Source organism: Marmota flaviventris, chromosome 6 (assembly GCF_047511675.1).
Source record: "Marmota flaviventris isolate mMarFla1 chromosome 6, mMarFla1.hap1, whole genome shotgun sequence".
Classification (NCBI taxonomy): domain Eukaryota; kingdom Metazoa; phylum Chordata; class Mammalia; order Rodentia; family Sciuridae; genus Marmota; species Marmota flaviventris.
Genome location: NC_092503.1, coordinates 2768983 through 2790365, shown reverse-complemented (window position 1 = coordinate 2790365; position 21383 = coordinate 2768983). Strand labels below are relative to the sequence as shown.

The 21383-nt window shown below is 50.3% G+C and overlaps 1 protein-coding gene across 1 annotated transcript in view; it reads right to left on the bottom strand.

Annotated features, from left to right (window-relative positions):
• LOC139706103 (uncharacterized) overlaps positions 1 to 21383 on the bottom strand; it is a 41823-nt gene that overhangs the window by 10464 nt on the left and 9976 nt on the right. Inside the window, exons 4-7 of the mRNA XM_071613782.1 lie at positions 18964 to 19058; positions 12879 to 12942; positions 2965 to 3041; positions 147 to 245 (exon numbers count right to left, since the gene is read on the bottom strand). Coding sequence (XP_071469883.1) covers positions 147 to 245; positions 2965 to 3041; positions 12879 to 12942; positions 18964 to 19058 — 335 coding nt within the window. The remainder of the gene's footprint in view (positions 1 to 146; positions 246 to 2964; positions 3042 to 12878; positions 12943 to 18963; positions 19059 to 21383) is intronic.

Here is a 21383-nt window from a genome sequence, read left to right as displayed (position 1 = left end):
ATTTTAGGACGTGGCGCACGTGCCTCATGATTCAGGTCTGGCTGGATGGCGCTGGAGCTGCCCCTGCGCCCTGACAGCACCTGGCCATGTGCAGCCTGTGCTGGGTTAAGCCCGCACCAAAGGCCATGTGGATGGTTTCTGCTCACTTGTTTCTGCTCCTCTTGCTGCTGGCTTCGCGGGTTTGGGGAATTTCGGTCTGAGCCTGCCTTCAGATTTTTCTCTGTCATTTCTTCTAGAACCATCTCCTGAGGAAAACCAAAAGGGGCCCAGTGCAGTGGGCAGTCGGAGCTCTCTGGGTCAAAGTCCAGCTCTGGCTCCTTTTCCATGACTACAGGTAGGTGGTCTGGCCTGCAGCCTCACTTGACTCCTTTATTTTGCCAGTTTAGACCTCGATACCCATCGATTGTGAGGACAAGAAACGCGGTATGTAAGACTTGCACAGTGTGGGAATCTCATGTGCATTAGCTATTGAGTGGACGGCTGACATCTCTGCCCATGTGGCCCTTTCAGAGAAGGCTGGATGCCTCTCTGACTCCTCCTACCTCCATGATCCCCTGCAACAGCCCTGCCCTCACCGCAAGGTGTCCCACATCATTTCTGTTCTTGGGACACACCAAGCTGACTCCTGCCCACAGCTGTTGAGAGCCACAACCAAGTCAAGATGGCGCCTGGCATTTTGCCAGAAGGAGTGGTTGAGAAGTAACATCAGCGAGCCATTAAGATGATGATAATTAAGTTAAGCTGTGTATAATTATTAAGATAATGACTGATTGCTGTAACTGGATGATGCTAAATTGAAACAGGCTGTGTATTCAGTTGTGTATATAAACCTCTGCTGTCCGGCAATAAGGGGGCTCCTGCTACCTCGGGTGCCTGATACTTTTGAGTTCTCGCAGAGCTCCCGTTGAGTTCCCGTAGGGTTCTGGCAATAAAGTAGTTCCTGTTTCAACCTACAAGTGGCTCGTGACCTCCTGGTTATTTGTGCCCAGCCAGACTGCAGCACACAGCCTTGGGCACCTCTGCTCCCTGGCCTGGAAGGTTCTTCCACATGATGTTGTCATGCTGGGCTCCTGCCAGTCACTGCAGCTCTCCTTGGTGAAAGACCTCAGTCACCCCATCAAAGCAGATAAATATGAGTGAGGGTGGACATGAGGCTGTACCAAAGCACTTGCCTATATGCACCAGGCCCTGGTTCCACCCCAGCGCTGCCCAAAATAAAAAAGATGGAGTGGAGCCGGGTGTGGTGGTGCACGCCTGTAATCCCAGCAGCTGGGGAGGCTGAGTCAGGAGGGTCGGAAGTTCAAAGCCAGCCTCAGCAACTTAGTGAGGCCTTTAAGCAACTCAGTGAGACCCTGTCTCTAAATAAAATACAAAATAGGGCTGGGGGTGTGGCTTATCGGTCAAGTGCCCCTGAGTTCAATCCCCAGTATCCAAAAAAAAAAAAAAAAAAATGGAGTGGAGGCTGCCTCACTCATCCAGGGCACAGGCAGGAGCATCCGGCAAGGTGCAGACAGACGCAGCCGTGCACCAGGTGAGGAAACGAGGACTGGTGTCAATGGGAGCCAGCACCCCACACAGCACCCGCAGCAGATGGCGCGGATGAAAAGGAAGCCTTGGGCAGAGCGGGCAGAGATGCAGCCCCGCCACGGGCATCCCTTGGCCACGCTTAAATCCTCCAAACGACGCGGGTCACCACATGCACTTAGGTCATTAGAAGCTTTATCGAAACATGAAGGATCTTCTGGCTTCTGTGGGAGCACTGTATTCCTCTAGGGAGATCATGGTCCACACAGGTATGTCATCTTTGTGTCACTGTGACAAAAATATCTGACAAGAACAACTTAGAGGAGGGGAAGTTTATTCAGGGTCTGAATAAACTCTGTTTCAGAGGTCTCAGTCCAAAGGTGGACAAGTCCATTGCTCTGCGCCTGAGGGGAGGGGAGGGCATCGGGGCAGCAGACCCCAGGGGAGGACATCGGTGTTCTGGTGAGAAACCTCCATCCTGGAACTGCCTACATCCAGGAACAGTTGAGGAGGTCACCTCTCGCCACTCTGGCTAGACCACACTCTCCTGTCAGGCTGCCTCTTCATGAGGCTGAGCAAGAGGCCCTGGGTCCCACAGTGTCCCTACTGTCACTTTGCTGTGGTGTGCTTGCCGTTCTTGCACATCAACCCCTGCATAAGCCTCCTGTATGAAGGGCAGTTTGTCCCGAGACGCAGAGCACCCCGTCTGGAGGACACGGCTTGCACTGGTGTATTGAACAAGCATGAAGGGCAGGTGCCCAGTCAGAGGGTGGGAGGAGACCTCAGCTCAGAAGAGCCTGGACCTGGTCAAGAGAGGGGAGAGTGTGCATGTGAATGTCCCTCCAGGGACCCGTCTTTGCCCAACAGGCACCTGGGTGGCATGCAGATGGCTGGGTTTGGAGTGTGCTAGCAAGGACAGTGATGAACAGGGGACCGAGTGGTGCCTCAGGGAAGAGGGAGGACGTGTGTCCCTGCTCCCCAGGGCCCGAGGCAGTACGACCCAGTACGTTCGTTGCCAGGGACGAAGGATTACAGGAGCAGTTTCCTCGTGGCAGATTCGTGGCACTCCCGAGGCCTGGGTCTGCTCTGCAGGGAATCCACTCTGCTGCCTGCCGAGCTGGCTCCCGGAGCGCCTGGCTTCCTTGGGTAGAAACCATCACAGGCTGGCATTGCCAGCCACATCCAGGCCGTGGGCCCAAGGTTGCTGCAGACCAGCAGGACTTAGTGACAAGACCCTGGCACGGGAGGAGCTCCAACAACCAGGAGGTAGACAGTGCTTCTCCTAGAAGCTGGAGCAGCGCCTGCAGGACGCGGAGGCGCTGGGGGTGCAGGGAGGGTGCCCGTGGCTCCTTAGGAGGACGTGCAAGGCCCAACCGGAGGCCTGAAAGCCAGAGAGATGGGGGCCAGGGAGACAGGAGTGCTGTGCGGGCTGAGGCCTACCCGCAGGAACACCAGGAAGGTTCCACAGGGTTTGCGGGGGAGGCCAACGCTGTCATAGAGGCACTTGCCACCATTGTCTGGGTAGATACCCAGGTGAAAAGAGCAAGAGTGGACACCAGAAGGCCTTGGGAGGTCAAGAGGCAGACAATGGTGGAGCAGCCCAACGTGGCCATGGTGGAGTGGCAGAGAGAGCTGCCAGCCGAGAACTGCTGGCAGCCTGGGATAGTAGCAGGACATGGTGGGGGGGGGGGGTCGGGGGTCAGCCAGGATTCGCTTTCCCATAGCTCTTCCCATTACCTCACAGTTCAGCCTCACAGCAGCCTGCAGCCCTCGCAAGGGGCGCAGAGGCTGCCCTAGCACCTCACAGCTGGCCACCACGCATGCTCCCCACAAGCTCACTGAGCAAGGCCTCCCGAGGAGCAGGTGGTGTTGGACTCACACACATGTGCACACACAAGCACACACACACACACACACATCCAGGACTTCTTCTGCTAAAGTACCTAGAAGTGACAGATCAACTAAACTCCTGGAGTCTCTTTTTAAACAAAAAGAGAAAATGCTGGAACAAAGTGGGAAAAGAAAGGAGCCACTGGACACTAAGATCAAAAAAAAAAAAGCCACAGCTTTAGTCCGCTCCTCACGTCACGGTTCCTTTATGGTCAGAATCAGGAAGCCCAAGGAAGAAGCCGCTGTCGGCAACGCAGCCTAGAGCACCGTGCAGGTGTGCGTCTGTGCAGATGCCCACTGCACCTCCAGCTCAGCAGCCATTCCCCATTTGCTCATCCTGGTGTCATCTAGGACACAGAGGGCCATCCAGAAATGGTATTAAAATGCTGGGGACCATGCAGACCTGAGTCTCCAGCGCTGGGAGGAAGCGGATCTGTCCTTGTAAAGCTAGCGGTAGCCACTCTCAACATAATACCTGGGAGCAGTTTAAAAAGGGAAGAGGAAGTGGTCAAAGTCATGCTTTTTTGCAAACTTCAAAGGTTGCCCCCTCCCCCCTCTTTACATTTTACTGTCTGGGGAGCTGGCTCGTCTGCAGCTGTTGGCAGAGACTGTGTCCCGGTGTCAAACCTGCCTCCTCACGGCCCATAAAATTACAGGAGGGAAGCGTCGCAGGTGTGGAGAAGGAGCAGTGCCCCTTAATGATCTCCCTGACACCCCAGGCTGAGCCGCCCCGCAGGGAGAAGGGGTGGAAGAGGGTGGCAAGGCGCCCTGCTCACACAGCCAGGGTGCTGGGTCCGCTATTTACAAGTGGAGTGTGCATGGACCACAGCTGGAGAGACACACGGCCCCTGACCCCCACGGATCCCCAGGTCCCATCACCTACCAGAAGAAACCTCGGTGCAATGCAAGTCCTGGGTAGCTCAGACCCTAAAGGAGGGAAGCGGGGGTGGGGGAAGCCAGATTAACTCAGACACTCCACCATCCAAGGTCAGAAAATGTCACACAGCATCAAGCCCCATCATAAAGTGCTTCTGAAAACACAAGGTTGTTCTTCCTCATCAAACTGGGAGAGATGGGTAAAAATCAGACGTGTTTTCAAAGACGTCAGATTTCTGTAGGTATTTATAGGAAACATTTCACCACTTCTCTTCAAGTGACAGAAGAAATTAATAATTACAGAACACCTATGAGCAGATTGTAGTGAGACTTGGCAGATCACTAGCTCATCATGCCTCAGTGTTTTGGGCCAGTATTATGAAACAGAAAGGGGAAAACAGAGAATCTCTGTATCTAAAGCAATCTTAAATGGTTTCTATTGGTACTATTGGGCAGATTGAAAAATGCATGTATTTCTTTAAAGAAATGGAAAAGTGAACACAGCTCTTCTGCAAAAGAAAGCAGGGCAGGACCAGACAGGGGCCACCCTAGTCTAGATCAGTCAGCTCCTCGGCATTTATTAGCTCACTGTGCAGGGAGCAGTGGGTACTTTGCCCCCTGGGGTGGGGAGGCTGAGAGCAGCAAAGAAACCAAGCACAGGAAAGAAACAAGAAGAGCTCTGTTTTCGCCCTGAGGACATTACTTTATACAGGGACACCCAACACCTTAACACAGAATGGACTTCAACACATTTTAAAACTCTCAGCCAAGAATTCACAATGCAGTTCCAACTACCTTCACTCTTTAATGTTGTGTTTGCATCCTACATAACACTCCTTATCGAGGTGATGATTTCAACCAATTTTATCCCTTGGGTTCCAAACTTTAAATTCTACAAAAAAACTGGGGCTAGGGTAGGGTGACCCATGGAAGCATTTCTAGTGTTGGTAAAACACATCATTCAAAATCAAAGCCACCTTTTCAACAATGTAGAATCAGGTGACAATAAGAAAAGCTGTCCTCTGGCAAATGGGCCCTGAAATCTGAACTTCATCAGGCATCCTCGGGCCAGGGTCTCAGCATATAGGCCTTATGCATAGTCCAGCCCTAGTTTGTTCATTTATTTTATTTACTTATTTATTTTTGTTACTGGGATTGAACTCAGGCACTTGACCACTGAGCCAGATCCATCCTCTTTTAATTAGACAGGATCCTACCAAATTGTTTAGGGCCTTGCTAAGTTGCTGAGGCTGGCTTTGAACACGCGACCCTCCTGCCACAGGTGTGCAGCACCACACGGGCCCCAGCCCTAGCCTAAACACTACAGTGCAAGATGGTGAGAGAGATGGCTTTCTTAACTTAGACTCCAAAAGATACACAGCACATTTGGATTTATTCTTCTGTAATTAAAATTCAGAAAGGAGAACCACCAAGTTAGCATCCCAGACTAGAGGGCTGCAGATTCCAGCCAAGGGGCCAGATCTGTGGTTTGACATTTTTCAAGTGTTATTTTAAAAAGGGACAGAAGAGGACGGCCCAAGAGACCAGCTGTGGCCCAGCAGACCTAAAACAATGGCTCCCCCGTCCCTGCCAGGAAGCATTGCCCTCGATCACCAGGACAGCCAGGAAGCCACTCTCCAGCAGGCCGCGCCCACCTCTTCCTGAGCTCTCAGGTGCCGGGTAGGAGCTCCCTATTTCCCGGGAGCCAGTTTTACTCATTTCTGTATTCCTGGTTTAGCTGTTGGAGGCTATGATGGAACATTTTTCTTAATGAAGACATCCGTCCACGGAGATTTCAACAGTATTCCCGGGGGCTTCTGAAGGTCTTCCCAGGATGGGACCAGGCTCCGCCTTCTCACCTGGACACTTTGTGTTGTTGGAAGAAACCACCTGGGGTGATCCAAATCTTAAGCACTAAACCATGGAGATAGGATCCTTCCATCTGGGACAAGACCACATTCCAGACATAGTCCAAGATTCATTTTATTGCTAAAAATGTGATTAAATAAATCATTTCCCACAATAGGATGCCTGTGCTCCCTAGTAAGACACATGGATCAAGCAAAACTCTGTATCCCGTCGTGTCCCATCAGGAGTGAGCACTGTGGCATTTCCATCTGTACTGCCAAATTCCTGTGGCGCCCTTTTTGTCACTTGGGGTAGTAGACCACTCATGTCCTGAGGCTGGAATGTTAGAACTCCCTCTGTGTGTACCTCACATTGTTTTTAGACATATTTACGGTGGATAGAAAATGATACATTTTGAGAAAGTACAAAATTAACATCCTGTATTTATTTATGCATAGGTACAGACTCTAAAAAGAAAGAAAATCACGTAAGAAGGAACTTCATCCAGGATTTTCCTCATTTTATTGATGATACACTCCCTCATTACAAACCCCACAAAAGCATGTTTTCCTAGAACCCAGCAAATTAACGTGTGATCCTGGCTTCTAAGAGGAGGATATAGTTCGTCCCAAGCACCAATGACCCCATTTGGCTTACGTCTTTCGAGGTCATTAGTGCCATTTGTACTGCCCAGGGCTGAGGCCACATTTCCCAGCCGGCAGATCCAATGGCGAGGCCCTGGAGCTCTACGACCACGTGCTCAGCTCGGCAAGGCCAGGGGAGTGCATGTTGTCTGCCACAATTAGGCAAAGCGTGTAAAATTCCCAACCGAAGCTGTAAAGCATTTCTAAATCTGCGTACCTACAGGCAGTCCTGCCAGTGTCGTCTCTGGGTCCTCCCAGTTTGTGTTTCTAATCCCTTTGCATAGAATTTACTAAGTCAGCCCTTTACAGCCCAGTGGGTTCTGCCAAGCTGCAAGGTTTGGGGGAGACAAACAGACCAGAGGGATTGCTCAGGAAAGACTGCCGGAGGAGACTGGAGGAGAGAGGAGGCCCAGACTGCCTTCAGCACTCTGAGAAGTTTGGGGAAAAGAAATATTTCAAAGCATGAATGCAACTCTCGTTGATTAAAAGCGAACCCCTAAGTGGGTGGGACGCCTTCTACCCAGCAGCCGGCAATCGTCTTCACAGGTGGTGTTACAGATACACTGGCCTCTGACATTGGCTGCGCGCTGTCTTGGGATGCAGAACCCCTGTCTGAGCACAGCCAGCCGCGCACGTTCGCTCTTCCAGCCAGGCGCTCTTCACCTGCCTGAGCCAGCAAACACGTGCTGTGTGGAGGAGGGGCAGGCTGCCCAGCACCGGGTCCCCCCCACCCCCACCCCGCCGGAGCCTCTGCAAGTGCAGGATGGACCCAGAACAACAGCTCATAACCCCGCTGCCCGCCCAGCAACCAAGGAGATGCCTCTCAGGCTGGGTCCCAGTGAGACAAGTGTCCCGGGGCCCAGGGAGCTTTGGGTCCCAAAGCAGATATGCTGGCTGATGGTGAAGAGAAAGAGGGAGGATCCTGCTTAGGCAAAGTCGAGTCTGAAATCATGCTGACTAGCGGGCAGAGGCGGATCAATGGGCTCAGGAACAAGACGCTCAGTCCTCACGGAGGAGAGTCCAAGTGCTGCCCCAGGTGGGCCTGGAGCTGTGGGCCCACTCCGCTGAGGAGCTAACACCTGTGCAAGGACCAGATGTGCCCAGGGAAGCTGGAAAGAAGAACAGTGTCCTCCAGCTGAGTCCCCGGGAAGGTCGGCAGAGGTGGTGAGGTGTGAGTGTGGCCCGGGTAGAGGCGGGAACAGTGGGCAGGGGAGGGGACACACTGCTCCAGCCCAGCCTGTGAGACGGGGAACTGCTCAGGCCAGAGGCCTTCCATGCTAGGTCTTAATGGATCTGAGGTCACCCATGTGACAAGTGCCCCACAGGCCCTCCCTCAGTCCTGGGAAGCCTCCTGTGGGAAATCCGCATGCAGGAATTCCATGGGTGGCGAGGGCCCGGGTCCCCCACAGGCTCTCCACCCAGCCAAGCACTCGCCACAAGCCGGCCTCGGGTGGTGGGTTTTCTCCTAAGACAACCTCAAAGCCAAGAGTGCAAAGCCCTGTCATGGCAGAAAGGAGACACCACCCCTGTCCTGCACCAGGACCCAACCTTGGAGTCGAGGGGGAACACTGGGTGGGGCCATCTGGGGGCCACTCCTGGCCACAGGGACCAATGTGGAATTTCAGAGTCCCAAATTCCAGAGCTAGGAGCCACCCACTAAGAGCGGGTCATCAAAGGGACTGGGAAAGGTGACCTCTGCCCACCAGGCCTCAAGTATCTGCAAACTCCCTAAAATTTACACTGCGGCTTTTTACCAAGAAAAGTCAAGTCTGGGTAAGAAAAATGAAGGTTTTCTTTTTTAGGAATGGACTATCTGCCTACAACTGCATTTGGCAAAATGGTATATCACCTTGAAGCCTGGAGTGAAATAAATTGCAGTCTTTACAAGCCAAGGCAAATGTTCAAAGGGGATTCGGGCATAAAGCACAGATGGCGGAGGGAAGGCACAGCCGACACCCACAAAATGCAGATTTTTTAAAGTGCTTGAAGGCTGTTTACGGTCCCAGCACCCAGGGATTGACCCCTCTCAGCTCCGAGTACAGAGGAAGCCGTCCTAAGTGTCACCGCTGCACACTGCAATCCAGGACTAGGGCCCTCCCCCCAGGAGTGGCCTTTCTCATTCACACACCACCCCAGCCTGAAAAGCCCCCTTTTTGAGAGAGAACCTCTCAGAAACATCTGTGCAAAGCCATAACTCTACCCATTTCTTCCACATTTAGTGAAGTGATTAGGGCGAGTATTTTTTTTAGAAGGACACCTATAGTAAGATGAAGCAAGAATAGGAAAAGTGGATTGCTGATGATCAAGTAGGGAGAAAACACGGAGAGGGAAAGTGTTCCTGCTGAAATGGCCTCATTAGCTCTTATTTCTGATCCTTTAGTTATTTTCTCATACCAAGGAGTTTTGTTTTTAAAAAAGTGAAACTTAAACTGCACATACATTGTCACAATTAAAAATTACTCTACACCCCTTCTAATCCCCAAAATCAAATTTCAGTACAAAAGATACTAAAAAAATCACTAAAATGATAGTCATTTGAGAAGTTGGTTCATCTTTCTACCTCTCACAGAATATATTTTGAAACCCACTCCAATGAGTGCTTTTTAATGGATGGACAGATGGGCAGACAGATAGATGTGTGGTGGGTAGATGGATGGATACATAGCTGAGTGGGTGATATTTAGTTTAGAAGCAAGGATCTAGTTTTTAGAGACACACCCACCCCCCCATAAAAATGATATTGCCTTCTGAAAGAAAAGACAATAATAATACACCCCCAGTTTCATCTTCACAGAGAAAACATTTGCTTACACAATCTCATTGTCATATACACAAACATAGATTCTATGGTTAGTGTCCTGAGAATACCATTTCACCCCCACAGTCCTGGTGAACTTAGTTATTAAGTCGACAGTAACTTGGAGATATCAAGGCCACTGAAGAGTCTGTGCCTCTTACCTTCAGAGGTGGTTGCTGAGATTCTTCTTGGGTTCGAGGCAGACAGGGTTCCTGTCCCAGAGTAGAGGCCCTGGTCTGTAAAGAACAATAGCCAGTCTCAATCCTGATGGTTGGCGGGCATCCAGATCCCAGGTGGGACAAGCCATGGGGCCGTTTCAAAAATGAAACACCTCTTATTTAGAAATATTACAATTATTTCAATATTTCTAGAACAAAAAATATATTCTTAACATACATATTTGTTAATCGACATGACTTCCTCCCATTCACATACACACAGTCTTTATATCTGGTCTAGATTCTCAGCATGTAACAAATGCCCAATAATAATAGTTGCCTAAATTATGTTGTTATTTTGTATCATTTTTAGAGGAAAATAATCTTTGGAGCCTGACAATGTCCTTCTATGTGGACACTAGGGATAAACTGACAGAAAAATTGAGCTAGTTGTCTTACAACTTCATATTCATTCAAAACTGGGTAAAGTCTCATTACTTTGTATCTAATGTAATTGGTGTGGTTTTGTTTTTCGTCTCTGAAGGTCAAAGGGTTTTACTTCCTATAGATCAACAGCAAATATTGTGTCACTTACACTGAAGGAAAATGAAGGTTTCTATATGAACTATCTACTAAAAATTAGTTGTAATGTAACCGACTTCAATCAGAACTTCATTGCTAAGCTATAAACGCTTTAAAAGTGTGAAGAATCCATAAAAGTGAAAATTCGAAAGAAGTGAAAACTAGGGTCAGGAGTGGAGAAGGTAAGGCCCTCTCACAGGTTTCAGGGCCTGTCACTGAGCAAAGGAGCCCAGATTCAGCCTCTGAACCACAGCCTGACGCCTGCGGTGAACTGCGCCTGTCCACAGAGCACGTTCCTAACGTCGCATCTGACACTGTCCCCAGAGCCAAGGCCCTAGAGGACAGAATCACCCCTGGAGACCCATCCAGGAGCTGGGGCTGGGTGAAGCTTGGTGGGAGGTTCACGCCTCGCAGGCACGAGGTGGTGGTTCAGCCCGCGCACCACAAAGGGGGAAAGAGCTACAACTATTTCATTCCTGAATTACTTTCAGGATATTCTAATCTTAAAACTAGCGTGTTTTTTCTTACTAGCAAGAAAAAAAGGAGGAATTCCCTGGACAGTGCTTCACAACCCAGCAAGATTCAGGGAACAGGGTCCTCCTGAACAATTCAACACTAGTTTAAAGGAACAGAGGAGCTGCTGCAGTATGGCACACACAAAGGCAGTTACTAAACAGCCCCAGCACGGCATCACCCTAACGACCGTCGGCCACAACGGCCCCCCATGTTCTGTGCTGCGTGTCACACAGCACCTGTTGTCTTGTCCTGGCTGCAACTAAGCCACAGAGACCTGCCAGGGTCAGTGTCAGCCAGACCTGGCTCAGTCACCTGTGGCCTCTCAGCAGCCCACAGCTCCCCTCCAGCAGCCTCCCCAACCCCACAGCTGCAGGACAGTGCTTTCCATCTCACGTCCCACTCCCTGCCCCACCAGGACCAACAGGGTATGCGACACAGTTCTATACCACATCTTTTTTTTTTTTTAATATTTATTTTTTAGTTCTCGGGGGACACGTTTGTATGTGGTGCTGAGGATCGAACCCGGGCCGCACGCATGCCAGGCGAGCGCGCTACCGCTTGAGCCACATCCCCAGCCCTCTATACCACATCTTTCAGCGTCTGTTTATGAGATACAGTCTGGCCACAGAGGGCCAACCTGTGTGTTGAGGGCCACAGCCGAGTCGGGATGGCGCATGGCATTTTTGCCAGAAGTAGTGGTCCAGAGGTGACGCCAGCGAGTTCTCGCGGAGTTCCCGTTGAGTTCCAGTTGAGCTCTCGCGGGGATTCCCGGAGAGTTCCCATTGGTTGGGGAAGTGCCGGAGGAGGGATATTTCCGGTTGCTGGTTCCTGGACGAGCCAAGTGCTGTTCGGGAGAATTCCTGGAGAGCGTACCTGGAGTGTGCTGGTGGAGTTCAGAAATAAAGTTTGTTCCTGCTTCAGTGGCTCATGACTTGTGCCCAGCCAGACTGCGGCACCTGTGGGCTTACCTGTGTGCACCACACTCCCTTACTCAACCTGCACCTGTCTCTGAAGCTCTGCCTACAGGCCAGGCACTCCTTTCAGCATGAAGGACAACAGTGAGCTCGTGTAGAAGCCTTCCTGCCCAAGGAACTCATGTCAGGCCAAGGGAGTACCCAGACCAGTACATCCGAATACATGCAAATCAGCCTGTGGCTTTTACAGCACAGGAGCCAGCTGCAGCCTTGGGCAGAAACCCAGAGATGAGCTGGGCACACAGAAGGCAGTGTCTCCCAGGCCAGGCCAGCACAGCAACCCCTCCTGGGCCTACACCATCAACAGATGAGGGGTGCTTCCCCTCTGCTGGCATCTGACCAGCCCTGTGCCCTGCTGTGACTCAGAGTGTGGCATAAGTGACATCCAGGTATTATGGGGACAGACAGCTGGGGCAGCTTCTTTCTTAGAAGAGGGGATGGGGATATAGCTCAGTGGTAGGTAGCTTCTTAGTATGTGTGAGGCTGTGGGTTCAGTGCTCAGTATTCAAAGAAAGAAAGAAAGGAAACAGAGGGCCACTGTGGAAAAGGCTGGCTGCCCTCACTTGGACTCTCTTGTGGGTGTGGGAGGACAGAGAGGAGGAGAGAGACCCTCAGCTGTCTTGGAGGTCTTAGAGTTCATCAGCTCACAGCTAAGTGCAGCCCCATACCTGAGCCCAGGAGACCAACAGAAGATCCCCCTCTTACCCCAGCCAAACTCAGCCACCATTCCACTAGGCTCCTGGGCATTCTGGTACAGCAGTGGACAACCCCAACCCCACAGCTCTCCTGGACTGCAGCTGTGTGCTGGGCTAAGGGCAGCAGCAGGACAGACTCCACAGGAGGAGGGCCTGGTTGGACCTGGGTGGTCACAGATGTGTAAGAAGGCTCACATTTGGGTGGGGGTATTGCAGTATGGTTCTGTCTAAGCCTGGCTCCGATGAATCCTGAACAAAGGGTCAGCGTGGTTTACTGATGTGGGCAAGTCGAGGGCAAGGTCAGTCTTAGAGCTCGGTAGCTCAACCTGACCTCCTTGCAAGAAGCTGTACAGATCTCTACTCTAGGCACTCACAGTCCTCGGAGGTAGGAGGGCCTTGCTCTGTGGGTGGCTCTGCCTGAGAGGCAGGGTGCTGACTCTGGGAGCAGGCAGAGTGGCGGTGTCACCTGTCACAGAGAATGCATGGCAATCCTTCCACTCCATGCGCAGAGCAGGAGGAGGCTCTTCTTACAGCAGGAAGGGCCATTCTGTATGGTTCTTCCAGAGCCCTGCAGCAGTTGCTTGGAGAGGAACATCAATCTCAGGTTCTTTTTAAAAAGAAAGTGTGGATTGGGTGGATCGGGTGTAATCCCAAGAAGTGAGTTGTCTCTGCCCCTCATGTTCACAGAGAGGGCTCAGCACTAGAGAGAGGAATGTTAAGTCCCTGTAAACAGGAACTTCCACCCGAACAGTCCTCAAGTCTCAGAGTCGCCTCACTTGGACTCTCTTGTACAACTGCGTTGGGCAGCCGGGTATGCTGGTGGCGAGTTGTCAGAGGGAAGGAGACTGATTCTTGCCAGTCCCTGATGCTCCTTCCTGGTCTCTCTGTCAGGCTCTGGGGCCTCAGTCCTACATGCACGTTTCCAGGGAAGCCCACCCACCTCACTGGGAACATCAGTCATTCATTCTCTAAGTCATTTATCCATTCAAGGAATCTTTACTGAGCATCTACCATGTGTCCAACAAACTCCTAGTTATGTTTCTTTTTTCTTGCAGTATTAGGAATTGAACCCAGTACCTCACGCATGCTAAGCAACTACTCTAAAACTGAGCTACATCCTCAGCCCTTTTTATTGTTTTTATTTCAATAAAAAGTTTTATTATATTGTCCAGACTGGCCTTGAGATTGCAAGCCTCCTGCCTCAATCTCCTGAGTACCTGGGATTACAGGCATGCACCACCACACTTGGAAACATTCTGAATATCTGAAAGGAGTTCTTGTTTAAGAGTTGGAAAACTGGGACTGGGGGTACAGCTCAGTGGCAGCCGAGGAGTATGACAGTATGCACCTATAATCCTGGTGTCTCAGGAGGCTGAGGCAGGAGGATCGCAAGTTCAAGGTCAGCCTGGGCAAGTTAACAGGACCCTATCTCAAATAAATAAATAAATAGGGCTAGGGGCATAGCTCAATGGTAGAGCATCCCAGGGTTCAATTCCAGTACCTAAATAAATAAAGTCAGACAGCCTATCATTAACAGGCCCAGAACCACAGCTAATTAAGTCTGGACATCTAAGCCCCCAAGCTGAGGTAGTGCCTAGGGCCCTGGCTTTCAAACTTGGGTCTGTCCCTAAGTCCCTAAGGGCTGGTTAAAACCCAAACTCAAAGTTCTGGATTCAGGAGCTGCACTGGGCCTGAGAGTTTGCATTTCTAGCAAGTTCCCAGGGGCTGATAACCCAAGACCACGTGCCAGGGCTCAAGGTCACACAGGACTGAACTGTCATGGTAATGATGAAGAATGCACCCCAGCACACTGTGCACAGCTCCAGCTGGGGCAGCCCACGCCTACGTGCTCAGCCATCCACTGCATCATCGCCCCTGAGAAAGGCCTCTGCTCCAGGAGGGAGTGCAGCAGGCTCAGGAGCCCTGCAACCTGCCTGGCAGAAAGGGGTTCAGCTGCTGCGAAATGACCCATCTCATCTTACACCACCAGAGTGGTTCCCAGTCGAAAGTGTGACCAGTAGCCTAGCCAGGAACCACCTGGATCCCCGTGGCCAGTTGGCTGCCCACCCACGTAGGAAACAGGCAATCCATGGGCAAAGGAGAAACGGGGTGGGGGGGGAAGCAGCGGGGTGCCTCTTCCCAGAAGGGGCTGCGCTTTACAGAAGCAAAGCCAGTGGTACACACCTGTAGATTAGGCTGGGCTGGCAGGTGCCCTGGCACCCGCTGGCCGGGCAGCCCCCAGCCCCCATTCTCAGAACGAGGAAGTTCTGGGAAGCCAACCTGGGGCTCTTCACTTCAAGGGGTCTGTTTCCCAAGACTCCAGCTGTGAAAGGCAGGCGCCCTGGGCATGCATCACAGGTGCTGCAGGAGCACAGGAAGGGGACAGGGGTGCTCAGGACAATCGGCAGTCCCTCCCCAGGCGATTCCATAGGCACTCAGCATTCCTCCGTGAAGGGGCAGTTCCCACAGTGGACAGAGCTTTGTGGGTGTTTTTATGCCCAATCGAATCTCGCTTTCTCTACTGACCATGCCCCTGACACCACGCCTGTGTCTGCAGGTGAAATGTGGCTGCTCCCAGGGGACAAAGGCTGCTGGGGCGCTGCTCACAGTGTCCTAAGTCAAGCGCCCCTTCTGGGAGTGTGGCAGTTCCAGCCACTCCATAGGTCCAGGGTGCTCCCCACACCTCATCTAGCATCTATCCGGGCATGAGCCAGTCTCTGATGGAAGCCACAGCCCCGTGCCACGAGGTGTCCATGGCGACCTGGACCCGCCCAAGCAAAAACTGTAGAACTGAGGAGCTCAGCTGCAGGTGTGCCTCCAGGCCACGCTGCCTGCATTCCTTGCCCTCTTTTTTCTCTGTGCTTGTCCTCGTTCCCCCAGGCTGGGCTTGCAGGCACTAAGTCTTCCTGCTGTTGACAACTGTCAGGGCGGTCCCCTGGATTCACTTTGGATTTAATTCCGAGTGCCTGCCTCATTCCAGTCGTATTTTTTCCTCACCTCCCTGTGAACAATCTCCTCTGCGCCGCTCTTGACTACACTGCCAAGCTGCCTCCAGCCTTAGATGGACCTGGCTGCAGAGGACCAAACAGGGGCTTGGTGGCCTGCGGGCCAGGCCAGGCCAGATTAAAGGCAGGGGCTTTCTCACAGTTTGGTGTGAGCTGCACCCGCCCCTCTTGGGCTCAAAACTAATTTCAATTCCACCTGAGGGTCCTCTGCAGAGGGGATTCTGGGAAGCCGCCCGTGGGCTGTGGGCAGCAGTGCCTGGAGGGTCTGTCACTCCCAAGTCACTTCAGGCCATCTTCATGATGAAACTCACCGTCACTGGCCACAAGGAGGGCTTCTACAGGCACTGTCCTACATTCCTGGCAATTCTGCCTACTCCCTTCTGGGGCAATGTGACACACGGCCAGCCTGACAGTTTGGAGGCAGGCCGGGTTGGGATCCAGGTCCACACTGTGAAGACTGGGCTACCCTGGGCAAGGGTGTTACCAGACTGTCCTAAGTTTCTTTTTCCCCACCTGTAAAATGGGTTTCTCAAAATCTGCAGACATGTCAGCGCACAGACATTAACTGGGATAGTCCAGGAACGACGCTGGACATCATGTGAGATCGTGATGTTAGTGGAGGCAGCAAAGGTTTCCCCACAGCGTTGTAATATTACAGAGAGATCCTTATAGAATTCTTATCTAACTGTGGCCTTCAGTTTTTCTTTATGTGAAATAATGTCACCATCGCATAAGAAGCTACAGAGCTGGAGCCTAGCGTGATGACCTGTGACCTAGCGTGGTGACCACCTGTGCTGTGTGGGGGCTCTGGTTCTCAAACAGTCATCTTGACAGAGTTTTTCTCTATCATGTATTTTTTACACTGTGTGTTTTTATTCCTCTGGTTGTTTTTTCTCTGTACTTAAATCAGTTTGAATTGGACAGAATATTAGGTTCTACCTAAGGAATCTGCATCCCAGACTCAAACTCCTGTAGGGCTGAGGGAGGCACAATGGGGGGAACTCAGTTAGTATTATATATGTGTCCACATTATTAAAGGTCAGCATAGTCCAGCATGCACACACCCCCATGCTGAACTAAACCTTACTTTTTTGTGACTTCTTCCCATTGGCCCTATTTCTGATCTGTGAAGCTACTTTGGATAAATATGAAATAAACATGAAATACATTTATTGGAATTTTAGCTCAGATTGCCACAACAAACTGCCGCAGACAGGGTTGCTTAAGCAACAGAAATTCACTTTCTCACAACTCAGAGGCAGGAAGTAGGAGACCAGGGAACCAGCACCACTGGGGCCTGGTGAGGGCTCTTCCTGCCACAGAGATGGCAGCCCCCTCAGTGTATCCTCACACACAGAGAGGGACAGCAAGTTCACTGGCGTCTCCTCTCACGAGGACACTGATCCTATGATGGGGGTCCCACCCTCGTCACCTCCCCCAAACTCACCTCCAAACATCGTCACGCTGGGGGTAGGGCTTCAACATGTGACTTGTGGGCATGGGAAGGGCACAGTGCAGCCTGAGGGACAATAGCTGATAAAATGCGAACAAGCGTGGGACACCTGAGAACCCCAGGTGCGGGCCCAGCAGTGCCCACACTGTCTCCCAGGGCTGCTGGGCCGTTCGTCTTCCCGGTGTGAAGTGTCCAGCTCTTCCCAGCCCAACCCATGTTCTTTTTTATAAAGGACAACACTTGGGCTGGGTTTGTAGCTCAGTGGTACAGCGCTTGCCTAGCATGGGCAAGGCCTTGGGTTCCTCCCCAGCACAGACAGACAGACAGAGGACAACATGTCCCTTTGAAACCTCCACCAGGTATCCTGAGTCTAACAACACATTCCACACTCGGGCCAGCTCTCCTCCCCTAAATGTGCATGTTCACGTGGACGAATAAACTGGTTTTAGTTCTCTGAACACAGGGGGAAGCCAGAAATAATTAACACCTAGCCACTTTTAACTACCTCTACTACCTGCAGAGACAATCAGGGTGGTGATCACTTTCAGGGTCAAAAGTCAATCAGGTGCACAAGCCGTGCGTGTCCAACATTATTTGAGAAAACTGCCTTTCCTAGCTCAGAAAGCGAGATTTATTTTGACCCAGGAGAGTCAGATGGAACATCTGTCTCTGCAGTCATGGGATCACATGGTCCTCTTCCCAGAGGACGAGGTACATAAGACAACTCTTTGCTGCAAACCAAAATTTCAGCCGTCTTCAGCCATATGACAGACCTTCCCCCCAAATACTGCTCCTCTAGCAAACTGAGAATGGTGTGCTCCTTACACCCTAGTGTGAGGCCCAGCCCTCCCCAGCCACCCAGGAGGGCACAGCTCATGCACTGTCCACTGGGTTGGGGCGCCAGCCAATGAGAGAACAGAGCTGATCAGAGGACAGCCTGTCCTCCTCCAAGCAGCTCCTGTTACTGCAAGTGTCCCAAACAAATCCCAGACAACGCATTGGGATGTTGGGGGGGGCGGGGGGAATGTTTGCTAAAACCAGGTCCAACATGTCCACAGCACAGGGCCTTCGTATATCTTTAAAACAAATCTGTACCCGGCTCGTTCATGTGGGTTCCTCTGGTCACAAGCTGTAAAACAGGCAGCACACTCACACCTTTGCATGTGAAGAAATGACGCAGGCAGCTTGCGGCCCTGCCCAAGCCCCTTGTTAGGGAGCAGGGTCAAAAATCAAAGCCAGACCTTCCTACTCCAAGGCTGAGCTGTCTCCGTCACACCATGGCAGCTGAGGATGGGTGTGCAGAAAGCCCAGCAGGATGAGATCCAGCTGGAGAGGTGCAGCACTCACCCCACCTCCTACTTCTAGACCTGGCTCTGGCTCCAGGGCAGCTCTCCAGCTTCATGGGGTGGTTCCTCAGTATTGGGGGTCATTTCATCTGGGGGGAATGGAGACCTCCGAGGGGATGAGCAGGACTGGGGAGATGGGAGGCACGTGGTCAACCAGAAGCCTTCCTCCTGCTGCAGGGCTGGGCACCTGGGGGCAGCCCTGGAAACAGAAGAAACCTGCTCCCCTCAGAGTGGGAGCCCTCCCTTCCACAAACGCAGACCCTCCCACCAGAGCTGCGTCTGTAGAATCCTCCCTAACTCCACTGCACCTGGGTTTTTATAATAAAGAACAAGAATCCCTGGTTTTCTTTCTCCCACACATGAGTCTCCAGCTGGTGATCTGGCAGTCCCTGGGAGTCATTTTCACCAGGTTTTCTCTCCCCAGACACACCTGCCTTTACAGCTTCCAAATGAAATTACACGGACGATGCAAAATACTACTTTGTGTGCCATAAGTATTCAAAACCGCCCGTTAGACCATTCACTTCACCACATGAATATTTTTAATGCTAAGTAACAAAAAAGCTTGGGACATAGTAGACATGAAAGAATCCCCTAACAGAAATGAAAACGCAATGTCAGAGAACATTTCTTTCATCCCTAGGAGCAGCCTCACCTGTCTCCACCGGCAAAGCCTGTCCTGGCGATCAGCGTCCACCAGTGGCCTGGCTTCCCTTCTCCTAGGAGCATCCTGAGGCCTGGGATTCAACACTGGGGAGAGATATGCGAGGTATCAAGAAGCTCAATTTGTACTACTGTTCAGTTCTGTATAAGCAGGAAAGAAAGTGAATTCACATTGAGATAAACACTTAATATTGAGGATCCAGCTCAATGTTTGAACAGTAAATTCTTAATCTGTAATAAACCTGGGAATTTACAGTTCTTTCAACTATGAATTTTTTTTTCTTTTTGGAATTTCAGCATTCAGTATTATTTATATACTTAAATGCTGGTGGATAGTTTTGTCATCATCTCCAAGTCAAAAATTTTACTGTAGATTATTAACTCATAATATTCTAGAGAAAGCTAACCTTTTTCATTTTGGTGAAGACCCAAACCATGCTTTACATATTTAAACACTCCAAAATTACAGTGAACAACATTTGCAGTCACCTATTTGGATAAAAGTCCTGTATTTCCTAGAAATTGATGCTATTTTTCTTCTGTGAATATTTATGAGCAGGTCTCTAACCTCTCTAGGCTCAGATTTCTTCCTACTAGACATTTAGGTTCAGTCCTTGACTGTCACAGTTCGATAAGCAAAGGATATGGGGAGCTCCAGGTGCAACTGCACAGATGCCACTTTAATTCATTCATTCATTCCTCTTCTTCTTCTTCTTCTTCTTCTTCTTCTTCTTCTTCTTCTTCTTCTTCTTCTTCTTCTTCTTCTTCTTCTTCTTCTTCTTCTTCTTCTTCTTCTTCTTCTTCTTCTTCTTCTTCTTCTTCTTCTTCTTCTTCTTCTTCTTCTTCTTCTTCTTCTTCTTCTTCTTCTTCTTCTTCTTCTTCTTCTTCTTCTTCTTCTTCTTCTTCTTCTTCTTCTTCTTCTTCTTCTTCTTCTTCTTCTTCTTCTTCTTCTTCTTCTTCGGGATTGAGCCCAGGGGTGCTCTACCACTGACCTCCACCTCCAGCCCTTTTTATTTTTTATTTTGAGACAGAGTCTCACTAAGATGTCCAGCCTGGCCTGGAACTTGCAATCCTCCTGCCTCAGCCTCCCTCAGATTCCCAAGTCACTGAGATTATGGGTGCGTGCCACCATGCCCAGCTCACAGTACTCTTTTTTTTTTTTTTTTTTTATTTTATTTTTTTTTTATTTTTTATTGTTGGCTGTTCAAAACATTACATAGTTCTTGATATATCATATTTCACAATTTGATTCAAGTGGGTTATGAGCTCCCATTTTTACCCCATATACAGATTGCAGAATCTCATCAGTTACACATCCATTGATTTACATATTGCCATACTAGTGTCTGTTGTATTCTGCTGTCTTTCCTATCCTCTACTATCCCCCCTCCCCTCCCCTCCCCTCTTCTCTCTCTGCCCCCTTTACTGACATTCGTTTGTCCCCCTTGTATTATTTTTCCCCTTCCCCTCACTTCCTCTTGTATGTACTTTTGTATACCTCTGAGGGTCTCCTTCCATTTCCATGCATTTTCCCTTCTCTCTCCCTTTCCCTCCCACCTCTCATCCCTGTTTAATGTTAATCTTCTTCTCATGCTCTTCGACCCTACTCTGTTCTTAGCTACTCTCCTTATATCAAAGAAGACATTTGACATTTGTTTTTTAGGGATTGGCTAGCTTCACTTAGCATAATCTGCTCTAATGCCATCCATTTCCCTGTAAATTCTATGATTTTGTCATTTTTTAATGCAGAGTAATACTCCATTGTGTATAAATGCCACATTTTTTTTATCCATTCATCCATTGAAGGGCATCTAGGTTGGTTCCACAGTCTAGCTATTGTGAATTGTGCTGCTATGAACATCGATGTAGCAGTGTCCCTGTAGCATGCTCTTTTTAGGTCTTTAGGGAATAGACCGAGAAGGGGAATAGCTGGGTCAAATGGTGGCTCCATTCCCAGCTTTCCAAGAAATCTCCATACTGCTTTCCAAATTGGCTGCACCAATTTGCAGTCCCACCAGCAATGTACAAGTGTACCCTTTTCCCCACATCCTCGCCAGCACTTGTTGTTGTTTGACTTCATAATGGCTGCCAATCTAACTGGAGTGAGATGGTATCTTAGGGTGGTTTTGATTTGCATTTCTCTGACTGCTAGAGATGGTGAGCATTTTTTCATGTACTTGTTGATTGACTGTATGTCCTCCTCTGAGAAGTGTCTGTTCAGGTCCTTGGCCCATTTGTTGATTGGGTTGTTTGTTCTCTTATTGTCTAATTTTTTGAGCTCTTTGTATACTCTGGATATTAGGGCTCTATCTGAAGTGTGAGGAGTAAAGATTTGTTCCCAGGATGTAGGCTCTCTATTTACCTCTCTTATTGTATCTTTTGCTGAGAAAAAACTTTTTAGTTTGAGTAAGT